General features: G+C 35.3%; 1 protein-coding gene across 2 annotated transcripts in view; it reads left to right on the plus strand.

The window, feature by feature from the left end:
- The window catches only part of LOC115433144 (interleukin-1 receptor accessory protein-like 1), a 610,367-nt gene that overhangs the window by 390,304 nt on the left and 193,824 nt on the right, over positions 1 to 26,239 (plus strand). For both annotated transcript variants that reach the window (XM_030154412.1, XM_030154420.1), the window contains exon 6: positions 18,719 to 18,793. In XM_030154412.1, the coding sequence (XP_030010272.1) occupies positions 18,719 to 18,793 (75 nt within the window). The remainder of the gene's footprint in view (positions 1 to 18,718; positions 18,794 to 26,239) is intronic.

Raw genomic sequence — 26,239 nt, forward strand, 5'->3', positions numbered from 1 at the left:
CTTTTTAGATCCACTGTCAGTTGTAATAAATGTGTAAATGAGAGGCTGAGGCATAATATTGTTAAAATTCCACTTTTTTTGTAGATAGATAGATAGATAGATAGATAGATAGATAGATAGATAGATAGATAGATAGATAGATAGATAGATAGATAGATAGATAGATAGATAGATCTCAAAAAAAAAAAAAATTCCTCTACAGTGCTGTAAACAAAGACTTCTGATTGTATTTACACATCTCAGGGTTATTTATAGGTTATTATATTATTATTTTACTTTTCTGGCCCACTTGAGATCAAATTGGGCTGAATGTGGCCCCCCACTTTGCAAAGACTGTTTTTTTAGGTTGTAGTGAAGTAAAATAGCTTATAATAAACTGCTTTAAGTAAAAGTAAGGAGACGTGGTGTAATTTGTTACTTGTGTCCGTGCAGATGGGCTGAATCTGAGGCCAATCTGTCATATAAACTATTTTGACCCCAAACTTTAATGTGTTACTAGGCCGACTGTGAGTTAGCTCTATTTTTTAAGGAGTTAAGGCGCTAAAATAACACACACTGTGGCCCAACTCCATCTGCGTGGGTAATAAACAACTATATTCTCGCCTGAAGAAATATTAACACTACATTATATTTTCAAATCCTAACCTACTGTTGTAGGTTTACAGTAGTGGCCTCTGCGAAAACAACGTCACAGCATCTTTATGTTGGCAGCAGAAATGCAACGTACTGGAGCCAAAACTGAGTAAAGTCAAGGCAAGATGAGCTGATACCATCAGAGGAAAAGAAAAATAAGAGCTGGGGATCGATAAAGAAATAAGACAGCTATTTAAAATGTGCAAAAATCACCAACCAGAATATTTTATTTATCAAAAGGGGAAATTATTGGGTGTTATAGTCGCTCTATTCAAGTAGAATAAAAAGTAGCAGAAAAGAAATGATTAATACAACAGAAATAGGAAAAAAATAAACATATGTGTAAGCTCTAAATACACAAACACATATATAGATCTGAATATATACCAAATATACATATTAAGACACAAAATTAGAACAGCAATTTATATAATATGTACGAGACAATATAATATCAATATGATAATTAAAGGAGTGTGCAGAAATATAGTTGTGTGTAATTCTATTTCTGTGGTCAAAAGATGTTGTTCAATGGTGCAGAAATGCAATGTTCTGGAGCCAAAACTGAGTTAAGTCGAGTAAAGTCAAGGCAAGATGAGCTGATACCATCAGAGGAAAATCAAAATAAGAGTTGGGGATCAATAAAGAAATAGTGCAGAAACTTAAAACATGCAAAAATCACCAATCAGAATACTTTATTTATCAAAAGGCGAAATTATTTGGTGTTACAGTCACTCCATTCAAGCAGAATAAAAAGTAGCAGAAAAGAAATGATCAATACAACAGAAATAGGAAAAAAATACATACTGTATATATAGATCTCTAAATATACAAACATATAATTATATATATAGCTCTGAATATATACCAAATACACATATTAAGGCACAAAATTTACATGATATGTACAAGACAATCTAATATCAATATGATGATTAAAGGAGTAAACAGTACAGTAAGTGTGCGGAAATATAGTTGTGTGTAATTTCTAATTATGTGGTCATAAGGTGGAGTTCAATGGTGCAGAAATGCAATGTTTTGGAGCCAAATCGGAGTTAAGTTGAGTAAAGTCAAGGCAAGATGAGATGATACCGTCATCAGAATTATAATAGGTTATTAATCCCAAATGGAAGTTATTGGATGTTACAATTGCTTAATTCAAGTAGAATAAGAAGTAGCAGGAAAGAAATGATCAATACAACAGAAAAATATGAAGAAAAAAATGAATAAAAATAAATAAATAGCTCTAATATTTATTTATTTATTTATTTATTTATATACACACACACACACACACACCTCTGAATTTCTATATATACCAAATACACATAATAAAACACTCACATACACACACAATATGTACCAGACAATATATTATCAATATGATAATTAAACAGAAATAATTAGTGTGTGTGTTGTATGTAATGTATAATTCTGTGGTTATGAGGTGTTGTTCAGTGGTGCAGAGATGTAATGAGCTGGAGTCAAAACTGAGTTAAGTCGAGTAAAGTCAAGGTAAGATGAGCTGATAAGATGAGTTGATGGAAAAGCAGAATAAGAGCTGGGGATCGATAAGGAAATAGCACAGAAACTTAAAACATGTAAAAACATCTCATCCATGTCTCTGTAGTGGTGCTTTTTTAAAGGCCATCCGCTCAGTCTGGATCTAAAGCGGTGGCGTCCTCCTGCTGACTCTAAAATGAAACTCCCACTCAGTGCGGTGGTGGCGGCGGTCGGTGTCATTGTCTCCACCAGGCGTTCTGTATATCTGACCCGCCTGTACATTCCATGTCGTCGTCGGCGCCGTTCTCGATATCTCTTCGCTGAGGGAAAAGTGTGCCAGTTCTCCGGCGTGGTAATGAAAGCAATTTTCCTGCCGCTGAGGTCACATTAAGAATTTACAATGGCATTTTTCCAGTCTATTGACCTGTTTATTTAGCCGTGAAAAAGAAAAGTGCACAATAAAACCCTGTAAGTACTTGATGACAGCTCCTCAAAACCACAAAAGAGTTACAAACAACACCATGAGTCCACTGTAAAAAGTACGCTCCTAAATGTCACCCTCTGATTGGGTTTTCATTGTCATTTTAAAGATGGTCCAGATGACTTACCGTATATTATTTTCTTAGCACAAACTATATTTGACAAAGGGTTTTGGATTTCAGTTGGCTGGTTATCTCCAATCTGGGTCCATTTATCCTCTGTGGCCTAAAGGAACTGGGCTGTACTTTTTCCAAACTTTAACACTCCCTGACAGCTGCTGACAAATTCCCTCTCCTTCCCAGCGCTGAGGAGTTCCCCTCGGCTTCAGTCCAGTTTCAGGACACTGTTGCCAACTTATAAGTCACATTAAAGTCCCCAAGTCCTGCGTCGTCACTTTAATGACATATCTGTTAATAGAATTCCACCAGAAGTCAGCCTGGCAGTGGTTGGTTCTGTTCAGATTGAACGGAACGCTGAAATGTCAAATTATATCAGTGTGAGAGAAAACGTTTAAGAAGGCAGGGGGTTGGATAAGGCTGATCCTGGGGGGTAGTAGTAGTAGTAGTAGTAGTAGTAGTAGTAGTAGTGGTAGTAGTAGTAGTAGTAGTAGTGGTAGTGGTGGTGGTGGTAGTAGTAGTAGAAGTGTTGTTGTTAGTAGTAGTATTGTTTGTAGTATTATTCATAGCAGTAGTAGTGCTAGTAGTAGTATTGTTAGTAGTATTATTAGTAGCAGTGGTAGTGCTAGTATTATTATTAGTAGTAGTAGTAGCAGTAGTAGTGCTAGTAGTAGTATTGTTAGTATTATTATTATTATTAGTAGTAGTAGTATTAGTAGCAGTAGTAGTTGTAGTAGTAGTATTGTTAGTAGTATTTTTAGTAGCAATAGTAGTAGTGTTGAGTATTGTTAGTAGTATTATTAGTAGCAGTAGTACTAGTAGTGTTGTTGTTAGTGGTGGTAGTAGTAGTAGTAGTACTATTGTTGTCATTATTATTATTAGTAATAGTATTGTTGTTATTATTATTATTATTATTAGTAGTAGTAGTAGTAGTAGTATTGTTATTATTATTATTAGTAGTAGTAGTAGTAGTAGTAGTAGTAGTAGTAGTATTGTTATTATTATTATTATTATTAGTAGTAGTAGTAGTAGTAGTAGTAGTATTGTTGTTGTTATTATTATTATTATTAGTAGTAGTAGTAGTAGTAGTAGTAGTAGTAGTAGTAGTATTGTTATTATTATTATTATTAGTAGTAGTAGTAGTAGTAGTAGTGGTAGTAGTGTTATTAGTATTATTATTATTAGTAGTAGTAGTATTGTTAGTAGTAGTAGTAGTATTGTTATTAGTAGTAGTATTATTTCTCAATCTTTATTAAACCAGGATTTAATCCATACATCCACACCAACAAAAACATATAAAACATATAATTAAACTCAGTTCTAAAATCATACATAAACACTAAACTAAAAACATGCATATAAAACACCATCAATATTAAAAGGTACCCCATTATTAAGCTCACTGGTTAAAAACAAAAAACATGATAAAGACCACTCAGTTTGAGTTTTTCTACAGTGTCTTCTTTTATTTTTATTCATGTTTCCTGCTTTTTTCTGAATTTGTTCCCACATTTGGGTTAATTTATACACATGGAACAAAGTCCAAAAAGGCAACGAAAGTCCTGGACCTCCCTCCGCCTGCTTCAAAGTCACACAGATCTGCACAGATTCCGATTTCCCAGATCAATACCTCATAAGTGAAACATTATCAAAACACAAACTGTCCTTCTTTCCCACTACAGTGAAACTCACCAGGAGTTAAAAGCTCATTTTCATCCAAATGCAGCGTCCTTTAACTCTAACAGCGGTCACTGTGCCTCAGGCTCCGGAGTGTCAGCGGAATGTAGATGTGTTGATTTAGGTGGATTGAACTGTTTAATATGGGGTGTTAAAAGTCTGTTTTTTATACGTGGACCACAGGAAGGTTAACGGTACTTAAGGGCACGGCTAAGGGGAAGCGAAACTAGCAAATAAATGAGGCAAGTATCCAGGGACCGTCTGCAAATTTCAACACCATAAAAAAAAAAAAAAAAAATCACTGTCACTAATCTCTTACAAAACATTTATAGCAGGGGTGTCGAACTGATCTTAGTTCAGGCACTACATTCAGCCAAATTTGATCTAAAACAGGCCAGAGCAGTAAAATAATAATAACAAAAACCTACAAATTATAACCCAAATTTTTCTCCTTAAGTGTAAAAAAAAATCACATCATGAAAATGTGAATAAGCTGCACAACTATATACAAGCTGAAATGTTTTAAAGGAGTGATATTTTGCTTTTTTAAATGGAATTATGCATTTTAAAGCATTTCCCTGTGGTCTACATAAATTGTAAATGCTATACTTGGGTCTGAATTCTTCATTAATTCAACTCCACAGGTCCATCTTCAACCCTATTTCTGAGTAATGACACCAGAAAGGTCGTTTTGAGCACATGCCTCGCCCCCTCCAGCTTGTTGACAGTGCTGCTCTGTCCCATTCAACCACTTGTGTTCATTAATACAACCAACAACTGAACATTTTAGGTAACTGGTTCAAAGTTTGGACGTATTTTCAGTATGGAGTACAACCAATTATGTCGTACTCTGAGAAATGTTCGTCAGAAGTTTTGACCTTATAGTGCAAATGTCGTGAGATTAACTAGTAATAAAATGTTACAAATTAAGCAGGAATTAAAACAGGTTGTAGAAATCCACTTGATTTGTGCCAAAATGAATATAAAGACAGCTTTGCAGCACCTGGAGCGTTCAAATTCAAACTTTTTTCAAAACTAAATACACAGATAAATGTACCAAAGACTAATAAAAGTGGGTTTAGCAAAATATGACCCCTTTAAGAAAAAAAATAACGCAATTTACTTACAATATAATATATAAAATAACTGTATAACTCCAAAATATTGTCTTTGTTTTTGTGCAAAATGGTACAAGTGTAATTTTAACAATATTATGTCTCAGTTTATCATTCACATCATCCTTATTCTTCATCATTGTCACATGACAGTATTGAGCTGTAGGTGAGCTGTTTTTGTCTTATAATAATAATAATAATAATAATAAGAAGAAGAAGAAGAAGAAGAAGAAGAAGAATTTTATTTATAAGTGCCTTTCAGGACACCCAAGGACACTGTACAACAAAATAAAACAGACAATGCATGAAATACGAAGAAGTAAACAAATAGATAAAAGTTATTACAATATATTAGGTTAGTTTATTTCAGACACAGACATAATACAAAACATATGAAACAAATAATAATAATAATAATAATAATAATAATAATAATAATAATAAACAATACACAAATAAAAAATCAAACAATAGAAAAATAATAACAGTGATGATAAACAATACACAAAAAATCAAATAATAGAATAAAAAAAAAAAACTGCTTATCCAGTCCTCAGACTGTTAGTGCTAAATCACTTGATATACAACATAAGATGGTGATTATCTACATGCACTTCTACATACACTCATACAGTCACATACACACATACATCCATGCCAGTTTATTTATAAAGAAATGAAAATTAATATCGTCAGTGTAATTTTTGTATTTCACAAATTCATCCCACGGGCCGGATTGGACCCTTTGGCGGGTCGATTTTGGGCTGCGGGCCTTATGTTTGACACCCCTGATGAAAAGTGTTTCTTTTTTTTTCCTCCTTTTTGTAACTTCACTTCACTCTTACACAGTTTATCACCAATGTTTCACCTATGTGCTATTGATCTGGTAAGATAACAAAAAAAAAAAAAAACAAATCTGTGAATACCTTTCCAACCTTGAAGCAGCCAGATATATTGATTTGTTTATTTTTTTTACACTCTTTCTCTTTTCACAGCCACTCCTCAGCTCCATACTTTTCCATTTAGTCAGACACATATTTACATGTATTTGTTACGATGCTGAATAATTTATACAAAAACAACACTTTGTCAGTATTGGACGCTGTTTTTCAGACATCGCTATTCAAATTTGCCCTTTCTCGGAGACTAAAAACAAAGCAATAGACTCATTTTTGTCATCATAACCTTGATGAAGTTGGATTTTTTTTTTTTACTCAGTGAGCAGGTAACGTGTTCTAATGGTTTTAGTCTGACATGCACAGAAACATTAGGACAAACTGTTCCTTTTTTAAAACAGCGACAAAAGGTGAGAGTCGAATCTATCGTATGCGTGCAGTGGAAGTTCTGTGTGGGACATCGAAGGACATTTCCGACTCAACTAAACCAAAGGGGAACTGTTTAAGCTCTCAAAGATACAATACAATCATAATCACTGTGTTTATTTTGGTGGTGACGCTGAGGTTTTCATTTAACCAAATGTTCAGAAATCTGCAAAAGAACTCTAACGTATGCGTGTTTCCATTCAGACTCATTATTAGGTACAGTTACGCACTATGAGCCACTGACTGAGGAGATGATCAGCATCATCATCATCAATCTTCATCATCATCATCATCATCATCATCAATCTTCATAATTCTTCATCATCATCCTTCTTTAGCATCATCATCATTCATCGCCATCAGCATCATCACTCTTCATCATTCTTCATCATCAGCATCAGCAGCGTCAATCTTGGTCATCAGCAACAATCTTCATCATCAATCTTCGTCATCAACCTTCATCATCATCATCATTCTTTATGATCATCATCCTCAATCTTCATAATTCTTCATCACCATCATCATCATCATTATCATCATTCTTCAACATCATCATCATCCTCAATCTTCCTAATTCTTCATCATCATCGTTATTCTTTATAATCATCATCACTCTTTATCATCATCATCATCATCAGTCTTCGTCATCAACATCAATCTTCGTCATTATCATCTTTACTGTTCGTCATCATCCTCAATCTTCATAAGTCTTCATCGTCATACTTTAAAATCATCATCATCCTCATCATTCTTGATCACCATCATTCTTTATCGTCGTCATCATTCTATATCATCAGCATTGTTCTTCATCATCATCATCATTATCATCATCTTCATCCTCCTCAGCCTTCATAATTCTTCATTGTCATTCTTCCTGATCATTATCATCATTCTGTATCATCAGCATCATTCTGCATCATCATCCTCAGTCTTCAAAATTACTCGTCATTCTTTATAATCATCATCATCAGCATCATTCTTCATCCTTCATCATCATCCTCAATCTTCCTAATTCTTCATCATCATCATCATTCTTCATCCTTCATCATCATCCTCAATCTTCCTAATTCTTCATCATCATTGTTATTCTTTTATAATCATCATTCTTTATCATCATCACCATCATCATCATCAATCTTCATCATCAGCATTGGTCTTCATCATTATCATCTTTATTCTTCATCGTCATCATCCTCAATCTTCATAATTCTTCATCATCATCGACCTTCATCATCATCATTCTTCATCATTATCCTCGATCTTCATAATTCTTCATCATCAACTTTCATCCTCACCATTCTTCATCCTCAGTCTTCATAATTCTTCATCACCATACTTTAAAATCATCATCATCCTCATCATTCTGTATCATCAGCATCATTCTTCATCATCATCATCATCCTCAGCCTTCATAATCTTCATTGTCATTCTTCCTAATCATTATCATCATCATCATCATTCTATATCATCATCATTCTTTATAATCTTCATCATCATCATCATCATCATCATTCTTCATCATCTGTATTGTTCATCATTTTCACATGACAGTCAAATAAGCAGACAGTAAAAAATAAGGGTAAAAAACATATTTCTGATAATAATACGGCATGATAATAATAAATGCAAATGAAATGATGGATGAACTCACAGGATGTAGACGGTAAACGTACAAACAGTCAAACCTGACTCATACATAACAACAGTAACACTTGGTTTTCCCTTTTTTTTTTTTTGTTTTAATGCACAAATTCAACGTACAAATCAAACCGCACCTACTGATGAAATAACTGTTCATCATTTGTCTCTTTGTTTCCTCTTGTTTTTTAGTCATAAGCCAGCGTTTGCATCCTACGTTATGACTCATTTAAGGAAAATCAACAGGCTGACTTTCACTTAAGTCCAGTTTTTACCACTGATCTGAAAAAATAATGGTAAAATAAAACTGGCTTGTTTTTATTTTTTTTTTATTTTTATTTTTTTCTCGTATTACGTGCATCTGAAAAGATTTACCTCTCAAGTTGCTCTAAAACTGCTTTCATTTATATTCTCTCTGTCAAACTGAGGCTGCATTTTTTTCTTTAACGATCTCTCAAACACACACACACACACACACACTTCTCCTCTTAATCTATGTCTGCTGAAGTGGTCTTTAATGAGGTGTGAACAGAAGACCACAACCCTCTCCCCACCCTTCCCTCCTCCTCTTCCTCCTTTTTCATCTTCCTCCTCCGTCTCTCATCTCCGTGGCGACAGACAGACAGACAGACGGACGGACAGGCAGAGCGACGAAGGCGTTCATTGGGTGACACAGACATAGTGGGGGTCGGTGGGAGAGGAGGCGATGGTGGAGTTAATGGGAGAGAACAGGGGTCTTTTTTTTTCTCTTTCTTTTTTTTTCTCGTTTTTTTTTTCTATTTCATTACCTCATCCCCTCCATCCATCATCATGTGATCACAACCAGAGCAGATCACAGGGGCCTGCAAGGGACACTTAAAGATTTTCTAGCCCAGATGATACTAACGTCAGGCTTTTCCATGTTTATAAGTGTGTGTGTGTGTGTGTGTGTGTGTGTGTGTGTGTAAGCTGGAAGTGTTTCTAGCCCCTCAGTAGGAATAAAAAAAAAAAAAACAGTAAATAAATTAATAACCCTGCCCACTCATAACAAACTGCAAATTATGGTTTTGTAGTTGAAGTCTGGCCTGCTTTACTAAAGCATCTCAAGTGTGTGTGTGTGTGAGTGTGTGTGTGTGTGCGTGTGTGTGTGTTTGCCTTCCAGCATGATAGGATCCGACTGATGGAACACGTATCAGCAGCGTGCCCTTGATTTCAACGAAGGGCAGTATTTCGACTCAAACTGCTTTCCCCATACTTTGTTACTACCTTTTGCTTTAAAATCACGCCAAAAAAAAAAAAAAAATCAACCTTGTCTTCTCTGAGCTTATTAAAAAAAAATATGCCGGTGCTTTGATTACCTTCCAAGTGTAGGATTTCACCTTCATCTGGATCAGTTCAACCTACAAATCAAACCCAAGACCCACATTTAAATGAGTGAGAGCCGCCGTTTTCCTCTTACACCTCTTACCGGCTCAACCTTTTAAAAAAAAAAAGAAAAAAGAAGAACATCCATCTTTTTAGATTAAATTGCAAAGTGAGGTTGCAGGTGGAATTTTCGGGATTTATGACGGAAGTAAACCTGCAGATGATAACAGTGTCTTTAGTTTATTCAAGATGGAATTTTCTGACTAATTGTGATTAAACACCTTTTATTTGCACAACCCGACTTCTAGTAAAGGATATTTATATGTAAAATAATAGAATTAATTAACAATCAATACAATGGAAGCATTATCATGATAAAAACATTCATTCAATAATCACCATAAATGTCAGATATATGTTTGTCATAATTTTAAAGTGTGACGTTGCGGAATATAAGCATTATTTATGGTCAGAACATGGTAAATATTTCACAAAACAACTATAATATGATAAATACAGTTTTAACATTATTATGAATAAAATGGAACTGGAAACAAAACCAATTAAAACATTTGTTAATTGATTAAAACATTTACTAAAGATGGAATTTTCTGTGACTAATTGTGGTTAAACACCTTTTGTTCATACGACTTGACTTCTAGTAAAAGGATATTTAAATAACAGAATTAATAAACGGTACAATGGAAGCATTATCATGATAAAAAATGTTCATATTAGTTGTTAACTTTCACCATAAATGTCAGATTGGTGTTTGTTTTAAGTTTAAAGTGTGACAGTTGTGGAACATAAGGACTGTTTAAAATGACTGTTTTCTTTTTTTTTACTATTTTCTATTATTTTCTCCTATTTTTACTATTTTCGTATTTTCTATTAATTACTATTTCAATTTAAAAATTGAAACTTTCACCTATTTTTCACAAAATGTAATCTTATCTATTCTGGATCACTGGCCATCTATAAACCCAATTTGGTTTGAATTCAACCAGTAGTTTTGCTGCTAGAGTGTTAACAAACAAACACAGAAACAAACTGAACCAAGAACAATACCCTTTGCCTCATCTTTGGTGGTGGGGTAACAATGCCTAAAATAAAAAATTATAGATGTTTCTGAGTGAAATTACTGAAATTACAAGAGAAGGGGAGCATGCTGCCTTCAGGGACCAAGCAGAGGCGATGTAAATGTCAAAACTCAGCACATATAAAACCTCTATTGAACACAATGATATGAACTGATATATAGATTATTTCTGTGCATGTTTTTTTGTTTTACATATTAATGCTCTTCAGCCTTTGATGTAAACACTGAAGATGTGATGAACTTGCCTCCTTTGGTTTATTAAGTGTCCAGTTCATGCAGCGGTTTTCTCGGTTATGTCATGTGCGCGTTTGTAGCCGGCAGGACGTTTGAAGCTTCCAGGTGATGTTGAACCTGTGACGTGTTTTCCATGTTCGTGTTTTTATCACGGCGGTGATCGATTGTGTAACTGTCGAGCTTTCATACCTCCAGGTACTGCTGGAGGCGGCTTCGAGGTGTGTTTCTTTATTTTGCACAGCGGTCGGACGATGAAATCCCTAAAGCTGAAGCAAAAAAATGTATCTAACATTTAACACAAAAAGGCTTATACAACATGTGCTATTTATTAATTATCACTTTTGCTACTGGAAATATTTTAATACGGCCTTTAGATTGATCTGCGTTCTTTTTTTCATTACTGTAAATATATAATATACCATTGAGCTGTGGCTCCATGTTTGATGTCCGTATCCCCGGCTGAGTTCTCTTTTCATGTTTCTATAAATACATGCAGCCACATCCCTGCCAATGCACCATTTTCTCTGCACAAATTCAGCATTGTCTCACAAAACACAAATGATTAGAGTGGAAAAACATGTTGTTTTTTTTTCTGAGAAATGCATTAATGAAACAAAATAATCTAAGCATATTTCATCAAGAAAAGGTAATTAAGGTAATGAGATTTCTTTACACGGCATTGAAACACACCAAGCACAGGAAAAGGAACGGCATAATTTGTTGTGGTTCACATCTGAATTTGTGATTAATGAGCTCACTTTTTTTTCCTGCTTTAAACCGGCTACTCTCAAAAAATGGTATGATCTGTTTTTTAAGGCCATGTTGAGAAGTTGAGGTCCTTTTTAACATTTGCTCGCACATAAAGGCCGTGCAAGTTTATTTTTTTGTAGTAATGACTGGAAAAGCTACATCCAAACACTGTTTTAACCCTTAAAGACCTACAACTATTTTAGCGGCAACTTCCAAATGAATTTTCCACCACACTTACCCCACCCCCCAAAGGGTTAATAAGGGGTTTTTGGTTCGGGTTGTTTGTTTGTTTGATTGTTAATACTCTAGCAGCAAAACTACTGGTTGAATTCATACCAAACTGGGTTTATATATTGCCCGTGACACAAAATAGGTATCATTACATTTTGGGAAAAGTAAGTCAAAGTTCAATTTTTTTAGGAATTTTTTAAATCTTTTTTTTCTCTCATTTACTTATAATGGGCGAAATTTCAAATGTCTATTAAAACATCAATTTTGTTTCAATTTCCTTCAAACTTGGCACATATATAGAGGCTATTGATATGCTGACATCACCACACGTATAGACATGATGACATCAGCTGGATCGATTCCAAAATAATGTACAATACGTGCAAGAGGCAGAGTTTGTTTTGCCTGGCACCACTTGTTTTATTTTATTTTATTTTTTACTGCATGCTTCCTACCTACTCCATGTTCTATATATGCACCACACCACTGAAGCAAATTCCAAGTAATGCAAACCCTGTTTACTTAAATGGCGATAAACATGATTCTGATTCTGATCATTTCCGCAGATTTGGTTCGGTTTGTTTGTTTGTTAACACTCTAGCAGCAAAACTATTGGTTAAATTCAAACCAAACTGGGACTGTAGATTGCCAGTGTCCCAGAATAGATGTGATTACATTTTGGGAAAAGTAGGTCAAAGTAAAAAAAAAATTATGAATTATTAACACCCCCCCCACCTCCATTTACTTATAATGGGCGAAATTTTACATATCATGTTCCCTATAGATGCTGTGTTCCATAACTTTGGGATGTTACTGTCAAACCCTGCATGGTAGATTTCCTTTGTGCTGCTGCTGCTGCTGCTGGGATCCTCCAAAAGAAGAAAAAAATAAATAAAATGAAACCACAGATGATGGCAGTGTTATCGAAGGCAAATAGTTAACAAGGGAGTTTGCAGCTTGCAGCTCGGTACTAGCCCATTAAGGGGTTTGGATATAAGGAGGAGGAACTTAAAATCAATTCTAAATGTTACAGGAAGCCAGTGCACAGCTGCTAAAACCAGACTAATGTGCTTTCTACTTGTTATCAGCTGAGCTGCAGAGTTTTTCAATCAGCTGAAGCCTTTTTTTTTTATTCTAGAGGCCAGTAAAAAGTGCATTGCAGCAATTGAATCGTCTTGAAATAAAGGCATGAATCAAATTTCCAGGATATTTTTGATGTGTAAATGGTCATACCTCAGCTATATTTCTAAAGGAGGAAAAAAGAAAAGTGCGCCGATTTCAACCACAATGGGTTTCTTTGAACCTTGAACATTGTTTTTGCTCTAATCAAACCCAAGTAGGTTCAGATTAGTTTTTATTTATATGATGAATTGCAGATATGCTGCGTTTTTGGAAGGTATTGTCCCATGATTCCATTCTCCATAAGACGGATCTGACCAAACCACATATTCAGAAGGAAATAATGAAATATGTTTGTGCTTTTTCAAGGACATAAGTGAAAACTGTCTACATGAGATACTTAACATATGAATCATTTTAAACTGTGAAGACCCAAACATCCACCACAGACCAAAACCATCTACTGATCTAAACTGATTAATACCTGTTGATCCCTTAATCCAATCAATCCATGTACATTATTAGTATAAAATACAGTTCGTCATCTTTTCACGGTCATCAGGTATGACCCATTTTGGACGTTCAGAGGCTCCATTGTTGCCATGGAAACACCGTCATCTTCAACAACATTGAGCCCGTTTACATGCACACCAATACTCCAATACTTATCCGATTTCTGGAGTAATCAGATTATTGAAGTGATCATGCAAACAGGATAATGTGATAGGCTTTATCCGATATTAGTATTTTGATTATGAGAAATTGGATTAGAACACCTGGATTTCTCCCCAATACTCCGATGTCTTCATGCATGTATACAGGTTAATCTGATTTCTTTCATTTTTTTTTTTTTTTTTTTTACATCTGCGCATGTGTAAAAAAAAAATGCATAAATGGAAGTTACGCAGCAACACCATGAGCTGAAGGAAAAAAGTAAACAAACAATGAAATGAAATGAAGGATAGCAGCAACATGTGACCTGTTTTATAGTCATTACCTCCCACATTAGGACAACTAGTGCTGATACCGTAGGTGTTACCATGGTAACAAGAAAAGACTGGACGTTTTTAAAATGACAGGAAGTGCACGACTTATATACATCAGTTTTCCCAATTGGTTTTCCATCTGTTATTTACATTATTAGGACTCTAAACAGATGTAACCTTATCATTTAGAAAGAAAAAGTAATGTGTTGTATAAATGTGACACTGGGGTGGGATTTAATACGTTTTCTTCTTCCCACTCCTTTCCAAACAATACATATTGAATTTATTGTGTTATTACTAGTTTACATGGTAATTGCTATATTGTTTTGATCACCTCTATTTATTAATTTATTTGCTCTGCTATTAGTTCCTTGTACACACAAAAGTTTAGTTTAATCTTCTGCTTGAAACAAATAAATAAATGAAATTAACATACATCATAACGTACATACGTACTCTGAAAAAAATCAGATAATGGACTGAAACATGTAAACCAGGGTTTTTCAATTATCGCATTTCTGAAGTGCATGTAAACACGTCACATTTGATTATGGCAATTATCGGATTACTCCCAGTTATCGGATTTTTATGACTCATGTAAACAGGCTCAGTGATTCACCAGTTAAACCCATGGACTTGGATCAATGACAGTGGATGGAAACACTTGGTTTATGTTCAATTCATGATAGGTTTAACCGAAAAGTCACTTTTTCTGCCGTTTTGTCTGTTTTTGATATAATAACCATCAATTTATATTAAACTTTTATTTAAATATAGGAAAATACCTGATTTATACTGATAAAATATAGAATACAGAGGATACTATTATACATAAATGGTGATAAATCACTGAAGAAAGGTTGGATAAAGAGAAAATTTCATGTGGGAACTGACATAAAAGTAGTGCTGGGGTGTTTATGGGTTAAAATAAAAATATAAGGTTGAATTAAAGTTGCTTTTCGTCAGTGGTTGGGGGGGATAATGCAGGCATGTTTGTAAAAAGGAACTAAATGGGTCAAAAATTGGTTTAAAAAAAAAAATCATATTACAACCAAACTGACAGACTTCCTGTTGGGTTTGAGGTTTATTTGTGCATCTGGACATAATACATGTTACTGCCAAATTTGGTTACTCTAGGTCAAACGTCATGCAGGGGATTATTTTATTTATTTCATTATTTTAACTTTTTTAGGGGCGATTTTAAGCCATTTTTTGGTCCAGCGTCAAAATCCACAGCTTTGGCACAACAACACTGTTCAATGAAAGTCATTTCCAACACAGGTTAACAATGATTTTGCTACTGGGAGAAAAACAGACAGACTTCCTTGTCTGTAAATTGGCCAAATCTACAAAATCGGTCAATTTGGCACATTTGATTTTGTGATTGTGCCCAGTAAAAACACTTTAGCCCAAGTAATGTTTTTACTTGTTAACTTTACTCAAAATCCTGATTCCCATTTGAAGTCAGCCTGATTTAGTCAACTTCATGGTTTTTTTTTCTTCTAATGGCATATTATTATTATTGTTTATGATCTAATATAAGGTTTATTCAGTTCATTAGGCCAAAACAGACCAAAATATGCTTACCTATTTAATGCAGTATCTTCTTTTTATACATTTTCTTTACGTTGCTAGTCAGCTGTTTAGCCACACCCTTTGAATCAGTGCAAAGTTTGTGAATATATGCATGTTTAATGCTGTAAAAATGGTATTCTTTTGGCAAAATAAGTAATACTGAAACAAGTAAAATAAAGACCAATAGTTGAAGGTAAATATATTTGCTTTTGGAAATGTCTTACAGCACAGATGTCAAATGGAAATACTAATGTTTAGGAAGAATTCTGGTTTAAACTTGAAGCTTTGCTCACAATCACAGTCTGTTGTTATGTATCTGAAAAGAATGGGGGGAACATTTTCTGGTGTCGGTCTACCAGTCACATCTCCAGTCATTTGTATGAAACAAGCCGTGTCCCTCTGAGTATTTCCAAGCATGCGGAGATAGAAAACCCCTCTGATGCCACTTTGAAGACTAGAACAAATTAGGGAATCATTATAATGAGGAGCCTCTAAGTGCAAATCTTTTGTTTCCCAGCAGCTGTCTAATTGGAGTTGGGATGAAGTCTGTTCTAATGTAACTCTGATACCCTTTTAAATCCGCGACGCCTTCACGGCTGACATCCGAACATCACGTGTCTGTGAGGGCTTTGTTTTGCTTTCATGAAATCTTTCTCAGGACTTATCAGAATCAGAATACTTTATTAATCCCAGTTGGAAATTATTGGGTGTTATAGTCACTCCATTCAAGTAGAGTAAAAAAGTAGCAGGAAAGAAATTATTAATACAAGCGAAAAAGAAAAAAAAAAAAAGAATATATACATATAAAGGCCTTTGCAAAAATAAGAAAATTAAACTCATTATTGGGTTAAAATGTTGTATTTCAGGTAAAATTATCCGCCAGTGCAGTTTTCAAGTTTTCTTAAAATAAAGTATTATCTAAGGATTATAGAATGCTGAGCAGAATATTTTAGTTTCATGGATTTATTTTTTTTGTTTTGTTTTTTATCTGTGGTGTGTGTGTATATATATGGTCTTATGAAGATGTATTGACTTAACTGATATGTGTTGGCAAAACTGCATAAAATAAGTAAATATTTCTTGAGGTCAAACATTTACTGTGTCCTTCATACTCATCCCTCAACAATGGATTTTATTTTGTTATAAATAATACTTAAAATTAGTTGTAGTATCTCAGTGGGGTAGCTCTAGATGAAAATTCTTGGAACAAGTCAAATAATCTCAATAAGATTAAGTCTCAATAAGTCGATAAATCTAAAAATTGATCTTTCAAGATAAATATCCCAAGTTCAGGTCAGTTTATCTAAGTCAGATCTTTCTTTTTAGCTGTGTAAAGCTTTAAATATACAAACATACATACATATTAAAACACTATTACATTAAAATACAAATTAGAACAGCAATTTGTACAATATACACTATATATTATCAATATGATAGTTAAAGAAATATACACAAAAAGTGTGCAAAAATATTGTTGTGTGTAATCTACAGGGTGTCCCATAAGTCTCCATACATAGGAAAAATAAACGTTTCTTGACATAAACTATTTTTATTTATATAATATGCTCTATATGACATTGCCATTTTGTCAGTAACACATTTCAATGCGTGTCCTCCACTGCTGAAGAACTATAAAGAAGAAATATAAAGAAATACATGTTAGAACCATATGTATTATGTCTCCTATGTATGGAGACTTATGGGACACCCTGTATATTATAAAAGCCAAGTGGCCTCTGTATGAATGCGTGTGTGTGTGTGTCTCTGGAATCACACAAAACCCGTAAAGAGCTGACTGCTGCAGTTTGTTATACTTATGTATTTTTGGCCAAGGAAGACAGTAACAAAAATGACAGGTTAATAGGACCAGTATTTTGGGATATATTAGTAATTTTGGAATACAGTAGCCTTACAATCACGTTGCTATGCCCAGAACGCTTTGGCGGTGACTGCTGGACAAATGTGTTACAGCATGCACGAAGACACAACAGCATAAAAACGACCACATCTAGAACCTGTGCATCCCACTGGTCAGCGCACTAGATCTAATTATGTGGTGGCCGTGGTGAATACGGTTTCAAATAAAAATAGTCAAATATGGCAAATGTTTATGACTCATATTACGAGGGCAACATCTTAGAGAACGTGCCGGGGGGGGGGGGGGGGCAGTAATGTTTGTCTTTATGTACATGCTGAAAATGTATGTATATGTGTATAAGAATTGTGGAGGTCCTGGGGGAGATTTTTGTGGCTGCCTTTTCAGGTTGTTTTTTTTTTTTTGTTTTTGTTTTTTTTTTCACTTATTTTTCCTTTTGTAAATGTCTGAAAATATGATAAAATCAATAAATGACAAAAAAATTATGTGGTTTTAAGGTGGAGTTAAACATTATTATCCTAATACTCAACCATGCTTGGGGAATAGTTGAAGAACGGCCACATTGAGTGTTCTAAGATGGTCCCAAATCATGAATCGTGCAGGTTAAACATCTCTTGACCTTTCCTCACCACTGCAGCTCACACTGATTTCCACCTCAGGGTATACAGTCGTGTACAGTCAGAGAACGGTCGACTGGTTGCACATCTGCTGTTTGTACAGTTAGCACTACTGCGCCTCATGCTTCAGCTGCACATATCCTCACTAAACACATTGATTTCTGTTCAAAGGTTGTTGCTTTGAAAACACATGAACGTGTAAAGCCTTGAACGTGTTAATTCTGAGTCATAGTAATTCATCCTTTTTTCCCTCTGTCCATTCTTAAACATTCCATTTCCATGTTTTTGTTCCCTTTTTAATGCAGCCTTTATTGTGGTATTAGATGAATAAATCATACGCCCACCGTCCACGGGGGAGAAAAATGTGGAATTTAATGTGCTTCTGTTTGTCTTTTCACAGCTCCCCTGACAGACAAGCCTCCGAAAATCCTTTTCCCCGCCGAGAGTCAAATGAGCGTCATCGAGATGGCGATAGGTAAGTAAAAACATTGCCTTGTTTTTCTGTGTTTGTTAAACAAATGTGAGTCTGTCATATCCGTGGCGCCGATCTTTAGGTCATCATGGCAGCACGGCATCAGTATTATTTGGAAAGTTTGGTTCTTAACTGTGGCTTTGACCCGGAGCTTAATTTGGAAATATTTGTTTACCAAAAGGCAGAAAGTGCTGAAGATGTTTATTTCCACTGGGATGCAGGCCAGTGATACAGCACAAAAACAATAATATTAACCCATAAAGACCCAAAAGCATCTACTGATCAAAACTGTTTAATACCTGTTGATCCACTCATTCTATCAGTACATGTAAATAATTGGTGTAAAATACAGTTTGTCGTCTTTTCATGGTCATCAGATATGACCCATTTGGACACTCAGAGGCTCCATAGTTACCATGGAAACACCATCATCTTCTACAACATTTATTCACCAGTAAAACCCATGGATTTTGATCAATGACAGTTATTGATAGATTTGACTGAAAACATCAGTCTTTCTTGAATTTTCTCGACTTAAATGTAATAACCTTTGAATTTCCTCTAAGCCTTTATGAAAATGTATATGAAAATACCTGTTTTTTCTGAAAAATACAATATTCTGAGGATAGCATTATAATAAATTGCAATTAAGCAACTTATAAAAGGTTAAATTCATTTTTAAATCACTACAGCAGAGTTAAAACTAAAGTATGATGCCTGTTTTGATAAAATACACAGGAGAAAGTACAGGTATTTATCTGATAACGTCTAATTTTTACTCCCAAATACAACATATTGTGTGAAGTATCACGGTTTTATTGACGATTTAATGTGTAGATTTTGTAAGTTCTTAAAGGTTAAAGTCTGTAAATTTAGTTTGAAATTCACAGGGGATCTATTAAACTTGATGAAAGTCTCAAAAAACACATAACTGTGTATCTTTTTAAAGTTGTATTGAGTCTTAAACTGTTTAATACCTGTTGATCCACTAATCCTATCAATACATGTAAATAATTAAAGTAAAAACCCCTGGAAGTTGATATATGACAGTAGATGGAGACACATGTTTTTATGTTCAGTTAATGATATTATTTGTTTAAATATTTAGTTTCTTTCATTTTCTGTGTTTTGGTATAATAACCCTCAATTTTAATCTGAGCTATAATGATCTAATCTACATAATCAGTACATTAAATATAGGAAAATACCAGATTTTTACTCAAAAATTCAAAATACAGGGGATAATATGATAATAAATGGTGATAAATCACTTCAGAAAGGTTAAATATAGAGAAAACTTCATGCCACAAAAAGACTGGGTCTTTAGGGGTTAATATTGAATTGATCAACCTATTTTTTTATAGATTTTATTAAAGCACATTTAAATGGGCTTTTTCAGTTTTAGTTTCAGCATTGATGCTCTTTTCCTCATCTTGCTAAAGTCAGTGTTGCTATTGTTAGTTTCAGCTGAAAAATGTAGTCGTGTTGCATTAACTGTAAAGGGTTTGCACTGTTTCTGCAGGTGCAAAACAGGTGCAAATGAGTCCAAAATATTGTGTGTAATTCACAAAACATCTGTAAAGGGTAGACTGTAGGCAGTAGTGTTCGGAAATGACGGAATAGTCATACTTTCAACGTGAAATGATCCTCTCTCTATGCGAATAAGCCTCGTTTCTAAGTTTCTGTTCACAAAAGACGAGTGCAAATTGTTGAGTATAGTTTGCCCTGCTGAGGTGTGTCACATTAAAAGCCTCCCATTGGCCCAGTCTCCCCTTTCTTCGCCAGCTTTAATGTGAAACATCTGCAGGAAGTGTCGAGTCTGGCTGACAGAAAGTGAAGGCTGAATGAAAGCGTGGCAAATTAAAAGCAATTAGAAACAATTACTGATGATATCAGAAATTGTGTTAAAAGGAGAAACAGAGCGAGCTGGTGAGTGTTGCGTGGCTTGTTTGAGTATTTAACCCTTTAATCCCTGATGTGACTGTGCTGAGCGTTCTGAACGTGTGACTTAATTAAAATATTCAGAAAAATTCAACCGTTTGCTCAATTGGAAAAATTTCAAAACGTGCTGATAGAATAGACCTTGTTCTTTCCATAGACATCTGAGCATGCTCAGTGCACCCCCCACCACCTATGGAGTCAAGGGTAAAGCACAGAGCAGTGAATGAGACCAACTCGCTGTAAAAAATAGACAGTTTAGGTGTTGGTTTTTTTTACATTGTTTTTCTTGTGGTTTTTACTGTTGTTTGCAATGTGATGGTTTTTCTTTTTTTTTTTTTTTTTTTTTTTTGCTGTGTAAAACATCTGAAAATTATGCATAGAGTTTTGTTCGTTTTTGTCTTTGGCAATGTTGGATTGATATGAAATCGATTCATTTGCCTCGAGCAATTTTAACGGGCAGCACCATACCTTCTCGTCACATGTGGTTTAGAGTCAGCTTCTCATTCCCACTCTACCTGGTGACATGTAGACTAAAGTTAGGAGAAAGCAGAGTCCTGTATGGAATTTATTTGAATGCGACAGCGAGGAAGAAAAAAGATATGAAAAAACTAAAACTAAGCATTTAGAAAAAAACGAAAACAAGTAAAAACTAGCAAACTTGCTCTAAAAACAAATTAAAACTGCATTAGAGGAGGAAAAAAAGTCAAAACTAAATAAAACTATAATGAAAAATCCCAAACTATTGTAACCTTGGTTCTAGCTGCAGGTGACTCACAGCAGCTTTTCTGACGCTGGAATGGATGTAGAAATAATGTCTCAGAGGTCAAAGGATCGATGTCTAATTTGACCACAGCTTGAGTCAGACACTGTTAATCTCCGCTTCTTTTCTTGCCGCTTGTTTTGTTTTGTACGGATGTCAGTGTACGGCCCTGACAGTGTTCAGTCCTTCTCTTCCTGTAGTTGAACAGACCTTGAGTTTTCATATAAAAACAGTCATTTGTCACATGTCGTGTATGAAACTGGAAGTGATTCAGTGGCTCTAGAAGCTGGCTTTGCTGCTGTTGTGTCCTATGGAGTGCCACTCTGAGCTTGGTTGTGTTCGCCGTCATCACATCTATCTCGGTTATCTTGCAGAACATGGCTGCAGCTTGTGTTTGTTCAGCTGTAATGAGTCGGTAATGAATTGAAGTGGTACCACAGAGAAACCGTACATAGACTCCTTTCACATTATCTTCAAATTTATGATGTTAGTATAACTTCCAGTGGCTGCCTACACTTCTCGTAGTCTCTCGTTTGCTTTACCAGCTTTTGATGCACAGAGGCTCATGGGAAAACTCCCGCTTTGTGCCTTATTGGGCGAAAGCTCAGCTGTCGGAAGGGAAAATGGGTCATGATGGAGGCTTCCTTTGAAGTAAATTTGTCATGGGCGATGAACACAACTGGCTCACAGAGGTAAAAGGTGGCAATCAGAAAATAGGCGCAAATCATTGTAGCTTTAAATTGATGAACGGGTAAAAGCCTCTCTGGCTTTTTTCATCTGATTAAGTATTTCATAGTGGATGATAGTGCTTTTCAAAATCCATTACCTGAAAGCTGTAAGAGCCGGCGATAATGGTCAGAGGCCACAGTCAGGACATATGTTTCTGTTCTTGTTTGCTTTGTGGAATGTCTTAACTGCACTTTTTCCCGCATTTTTTTTTTTAAAGCTTTTCAAATCCGGTCTCGATTTTGATTCTCACTCGATGAGGATTAGTAAGAGTTTGTTTGATGCTCCTCCCTCCACCTCTGCACCCATTGATATTCCACACAGTCAGCAGCTCTGACTACATAATATATGAACACTCATTTGATGCTCTGCCCGTACAAGTTCCTGTCACTTCCTCTCAATGTTGGGCTAGCATGCTCTTGTCATCCACCAAGAGCGCTGCGTTTCCTTTCGGAGGCTCTGGCAGTTTTGGCTGAATTTTAATATTCATTCTCATATGAAATATTGAAGCACAAATGGCTTCTGCTGACAGTTAATTAGGCAGGTGAGAGGGAGAAAGCGAGAGGAGTGGGGAAAGGCGAATAAGGAGAGACACTCTTAAGCTCTTGTTGTGAAACTCTAGGGATGAACGGAGTTAACAGAGGGATGGTAAATGTGGGGCCCCAATTAATAAGAGCTCATTTCTGAATGGGGTCCGCTCTAATGGATGTAGTTCCTCAGGTGTAATTGATTACATTTAAAATGCTTGATTAAAACATGTTGTGGTGCTCCCTTCAGCCCTCGGTGGGCCTCGGTCTTCCCACTGCGTGCTCCGTGGGACAGTTCAGATCCAGTTTGGGTCTTTAATTCAGCCCGACAGTTCACTGCACACTGCTTCACTTCCTTCAGTCTTGTGTGAATGTCGAAATAATTGATCGCAGTTAAGCCAAGGGGTCGAGGATATTTCAAGTCGGTCGTTAATATGCAGTGTTGTGTAAGTTACTTCCAAACTGTATTACATTTAGGGATGTAACAATATGAAAATTTCATATCATAGTTATTGTGACCAAAATGATCACGATTATCATTATTATCATGGTATTGTTGAAACTGTGCTCAAAATGTTCAAAAAGTACTAATACACACACGGAAATAATTTAACCAAGCTGTATTTAAAAAAATTTAAAAATAAAAAAAAAACAATTAAAATAATTGGTACAGTGTACTTTCTGTTGCAGAAACATTAAAATATTAACCCTTAGTGGTCTGAGCCTATTTTGTCCGTTTTTCAGTGCTTTTGATTTTGCCTTTATATACTATATAAACAAATGTTTACTATACCCATGTTTGGGATCTGTTTTTTCAGCACAACTTCATTTGTATCATCTGTCTATTATTTTTTCACTTTAACCTACTATAAAAGTTAGTAATGAGCATATGTCCAACAGGAAAAAAAACTTTACTGAAGCATTTTTTATTCCTCAAGGTCTCACGGTCTTGCTGGGTTTTTTTTTTGTTTTGTTTTTGATTTGAGCAGTTAAATTATGGGCGAAAAGTGTGTTGTAACGCTAGCGCTATTGAACATGTACTGAATAAAATATTACAGAAAATTGATGAGTAGTGCAGCAAAAGTAATGTGTTACTGTAATGGATTACTTTTGTAGTGCATTACTCCCGACACTGCTAATACGTACGATGTGTAAACACTAAAACGCCTTGACAGCAGTGGGATTCACCTGCTTTAATGCATGATGCTGGTAGAGTTTAGCAGCGTAGGGAGCTACTTTTGTCACCTTTGTGACTCCGAATGCAACTCCATCAGGAATTCTAACCAACTTCCAAACACAAATCTGCTTCTTTAGACTTCACTGCACTGCTGTTGCTGCCAGGTCTGATTTGTTACAACGCTGTTTTCTATGCAGAGCCGACGTCTTACTCACAGTCCGACTTTGCCTACCTTCTCTGACATTTTATTTCAGGCAAGATTGAATTTACAGCCGTTGTGGATCTCTGTTTGTACTGTTTGTTCTGGGAAAACCTAGCAAGTTCCCCTGTGATCTTGATTGGCTGTTAAAACTTTTCAAGCAGCTCCTTTCACGCTTCATCCCCTGACTCTTGGTATTGCAATACGGCAGCGAGGAAACAAGGTGACATGTACCTTTTGCAAAATTCACCTTTTAAGCTCACACATGAATGCCTTACACTGCGAAGTCACTCATCTTTGGTTACAGTTGTGCATCATCAATCTGTGAAATATAATGCATCCCAAGAGTTTATGTTTCAACAACTGACTTTTTTTGCTGGATTCACTTCACCTCCAAAAGTGCCCTGTCATCATGTAGCCCATCTGTGATTTGCTTTGTTTCCCACAGTACCTTTAGAGTACCCCTCAGGGGATGGGAGTAATGGGAGCTTGTTGTTGTGAGTTAAAAATGGGCAATAACTCTGCAACAAATTGCAAACATAGGAGCATGTCAGAGGTCAGAGTCTTACAGCAAACGCAGTATTCTTCTCTGTTTAGGCTGCAGTCTGTGGAGAGTGTTATCTGACTCTCTCACTGTGGACATCCTGAAAACTGCTGCCGGAGATTTCCCAAAAAGTCAATTTTGCAGGTGTTCGCATGAAGGAAAGAAAAACAACCAGGCCTCAACCATCCATTGTTTTGCCTCGGTGCGCTCAGAGAAGTTTGGAAGCTGTTCTGACTTTTGGTCAAACTAATGGTTTACTTAAAACTTTCTCAGACATTGATATTTTTCTTGCTAAGACCAGGTTTGAGTCTGTTTCTGCATAGTTTCGTTTCAAGTATCCACAAATCTATAGCTTAGTATTTAGACCTTTCTTCACGCTTTGTTAGGGCTGCGTCACTGTTATTCAGGAGTTGAAGTAAAAGTTGTCGGGGTTGTTTGGTTAGTTCTTTGATTGCAGGATGCTGCGACAGTACATTTTGCAAAGAGCCAGGGGTGAAGATGTTTTGGTGGAATGTGCATTTGAGAAAGTGCAAACAATCACTGATTCCTTTGACTGATTTTAAAGAGAGTGGAATCAAGGCTGTTGGTCTATAATTGTTTCAACTTTTTTTTCTGGGTTTGCAAATGCTTTTATTATTGTAGAACTGTAATCATTGTATTGCTACCGTTTTGACCAGGTCTCCCTTGAAAAAGAATTCCCCCATCTAAATATTTTTTTTTTAAAATCATTAAAATTGACTAAATCCCTACCAAAGAAAAAAAAATATCAGGTTATAGTTGCTGCTCAGATAGAAAAACCAACAAGAGAGTGATAATCTGATAACTGCAACAAGGAAATATTCACCATATTTCCTGCGGAGTGCTTCCAATAAATCAGACTATTATTCTTTGTTATATATTATGTTGTATATTTATGGACTCAGAGGACCTAATTGCAGAAATGGAAAATCATATTAGTAATTATGCTTTAGTTTATTTTTGCACAGATAAAAGAAAAAAGAAACAAAGAAAGATAAAAGAAAACCAATACAGTGCAGGAAGAGACCAAAAGCCCAACAGGCTTATCTGAAGCCTCCACCTCAAGAAAAAAAAACAAAAACAAAACATTTATATAACACAAATAACATATAAAACATATGAGCTTAATGAATGAAAAATTTGCACGGGTTTGACAATAAGGAGAACTTCACGTACATGCACATACATATGAAAACAGTGATTTAAGACAGGGAGTTTGCAGTAGTTAAATAATCTTTAAGGCACATTTTAAAACTTTTTGTACTTAAAATAGGAAAAGTTGTTCCATAACTTGACACCCCTAAATCTGATATTAAATTGTATTCTACTAGTTAGAAGTTTTGGCCGATGGAGATTTGTGGATTGCTGAGTTAAATAAGAATCACCCTGTGAATTTACCCTAAAATAGAATAATAAGATATTTCCTTAGCTTGATTGTATCTGATAAATAAAAACACAGGTCTGAAGAATATTAATGTTATATACTGTATGGTAAAATCTGCAGCTTTTTAAGTAGAGGATTAGATGCTGTGTATAAATCTGACCTGGTGTTTTCAT

This window comes from Sphaeramia orbicularis, chromosome 2 (genome assembly GCF_902148855.1).
Source record: "Sphaeramia orbicularis chromosome 2, fSphaOr1.1, whole genome shotgun sequence".
NCBI classification, from domain to species: Eukaryota; Metazoa; Chordata; class Actinopteri; order Kurtiformes; family Apogonidae; genus Sphaeramia; species Sphaeramia orbicularis.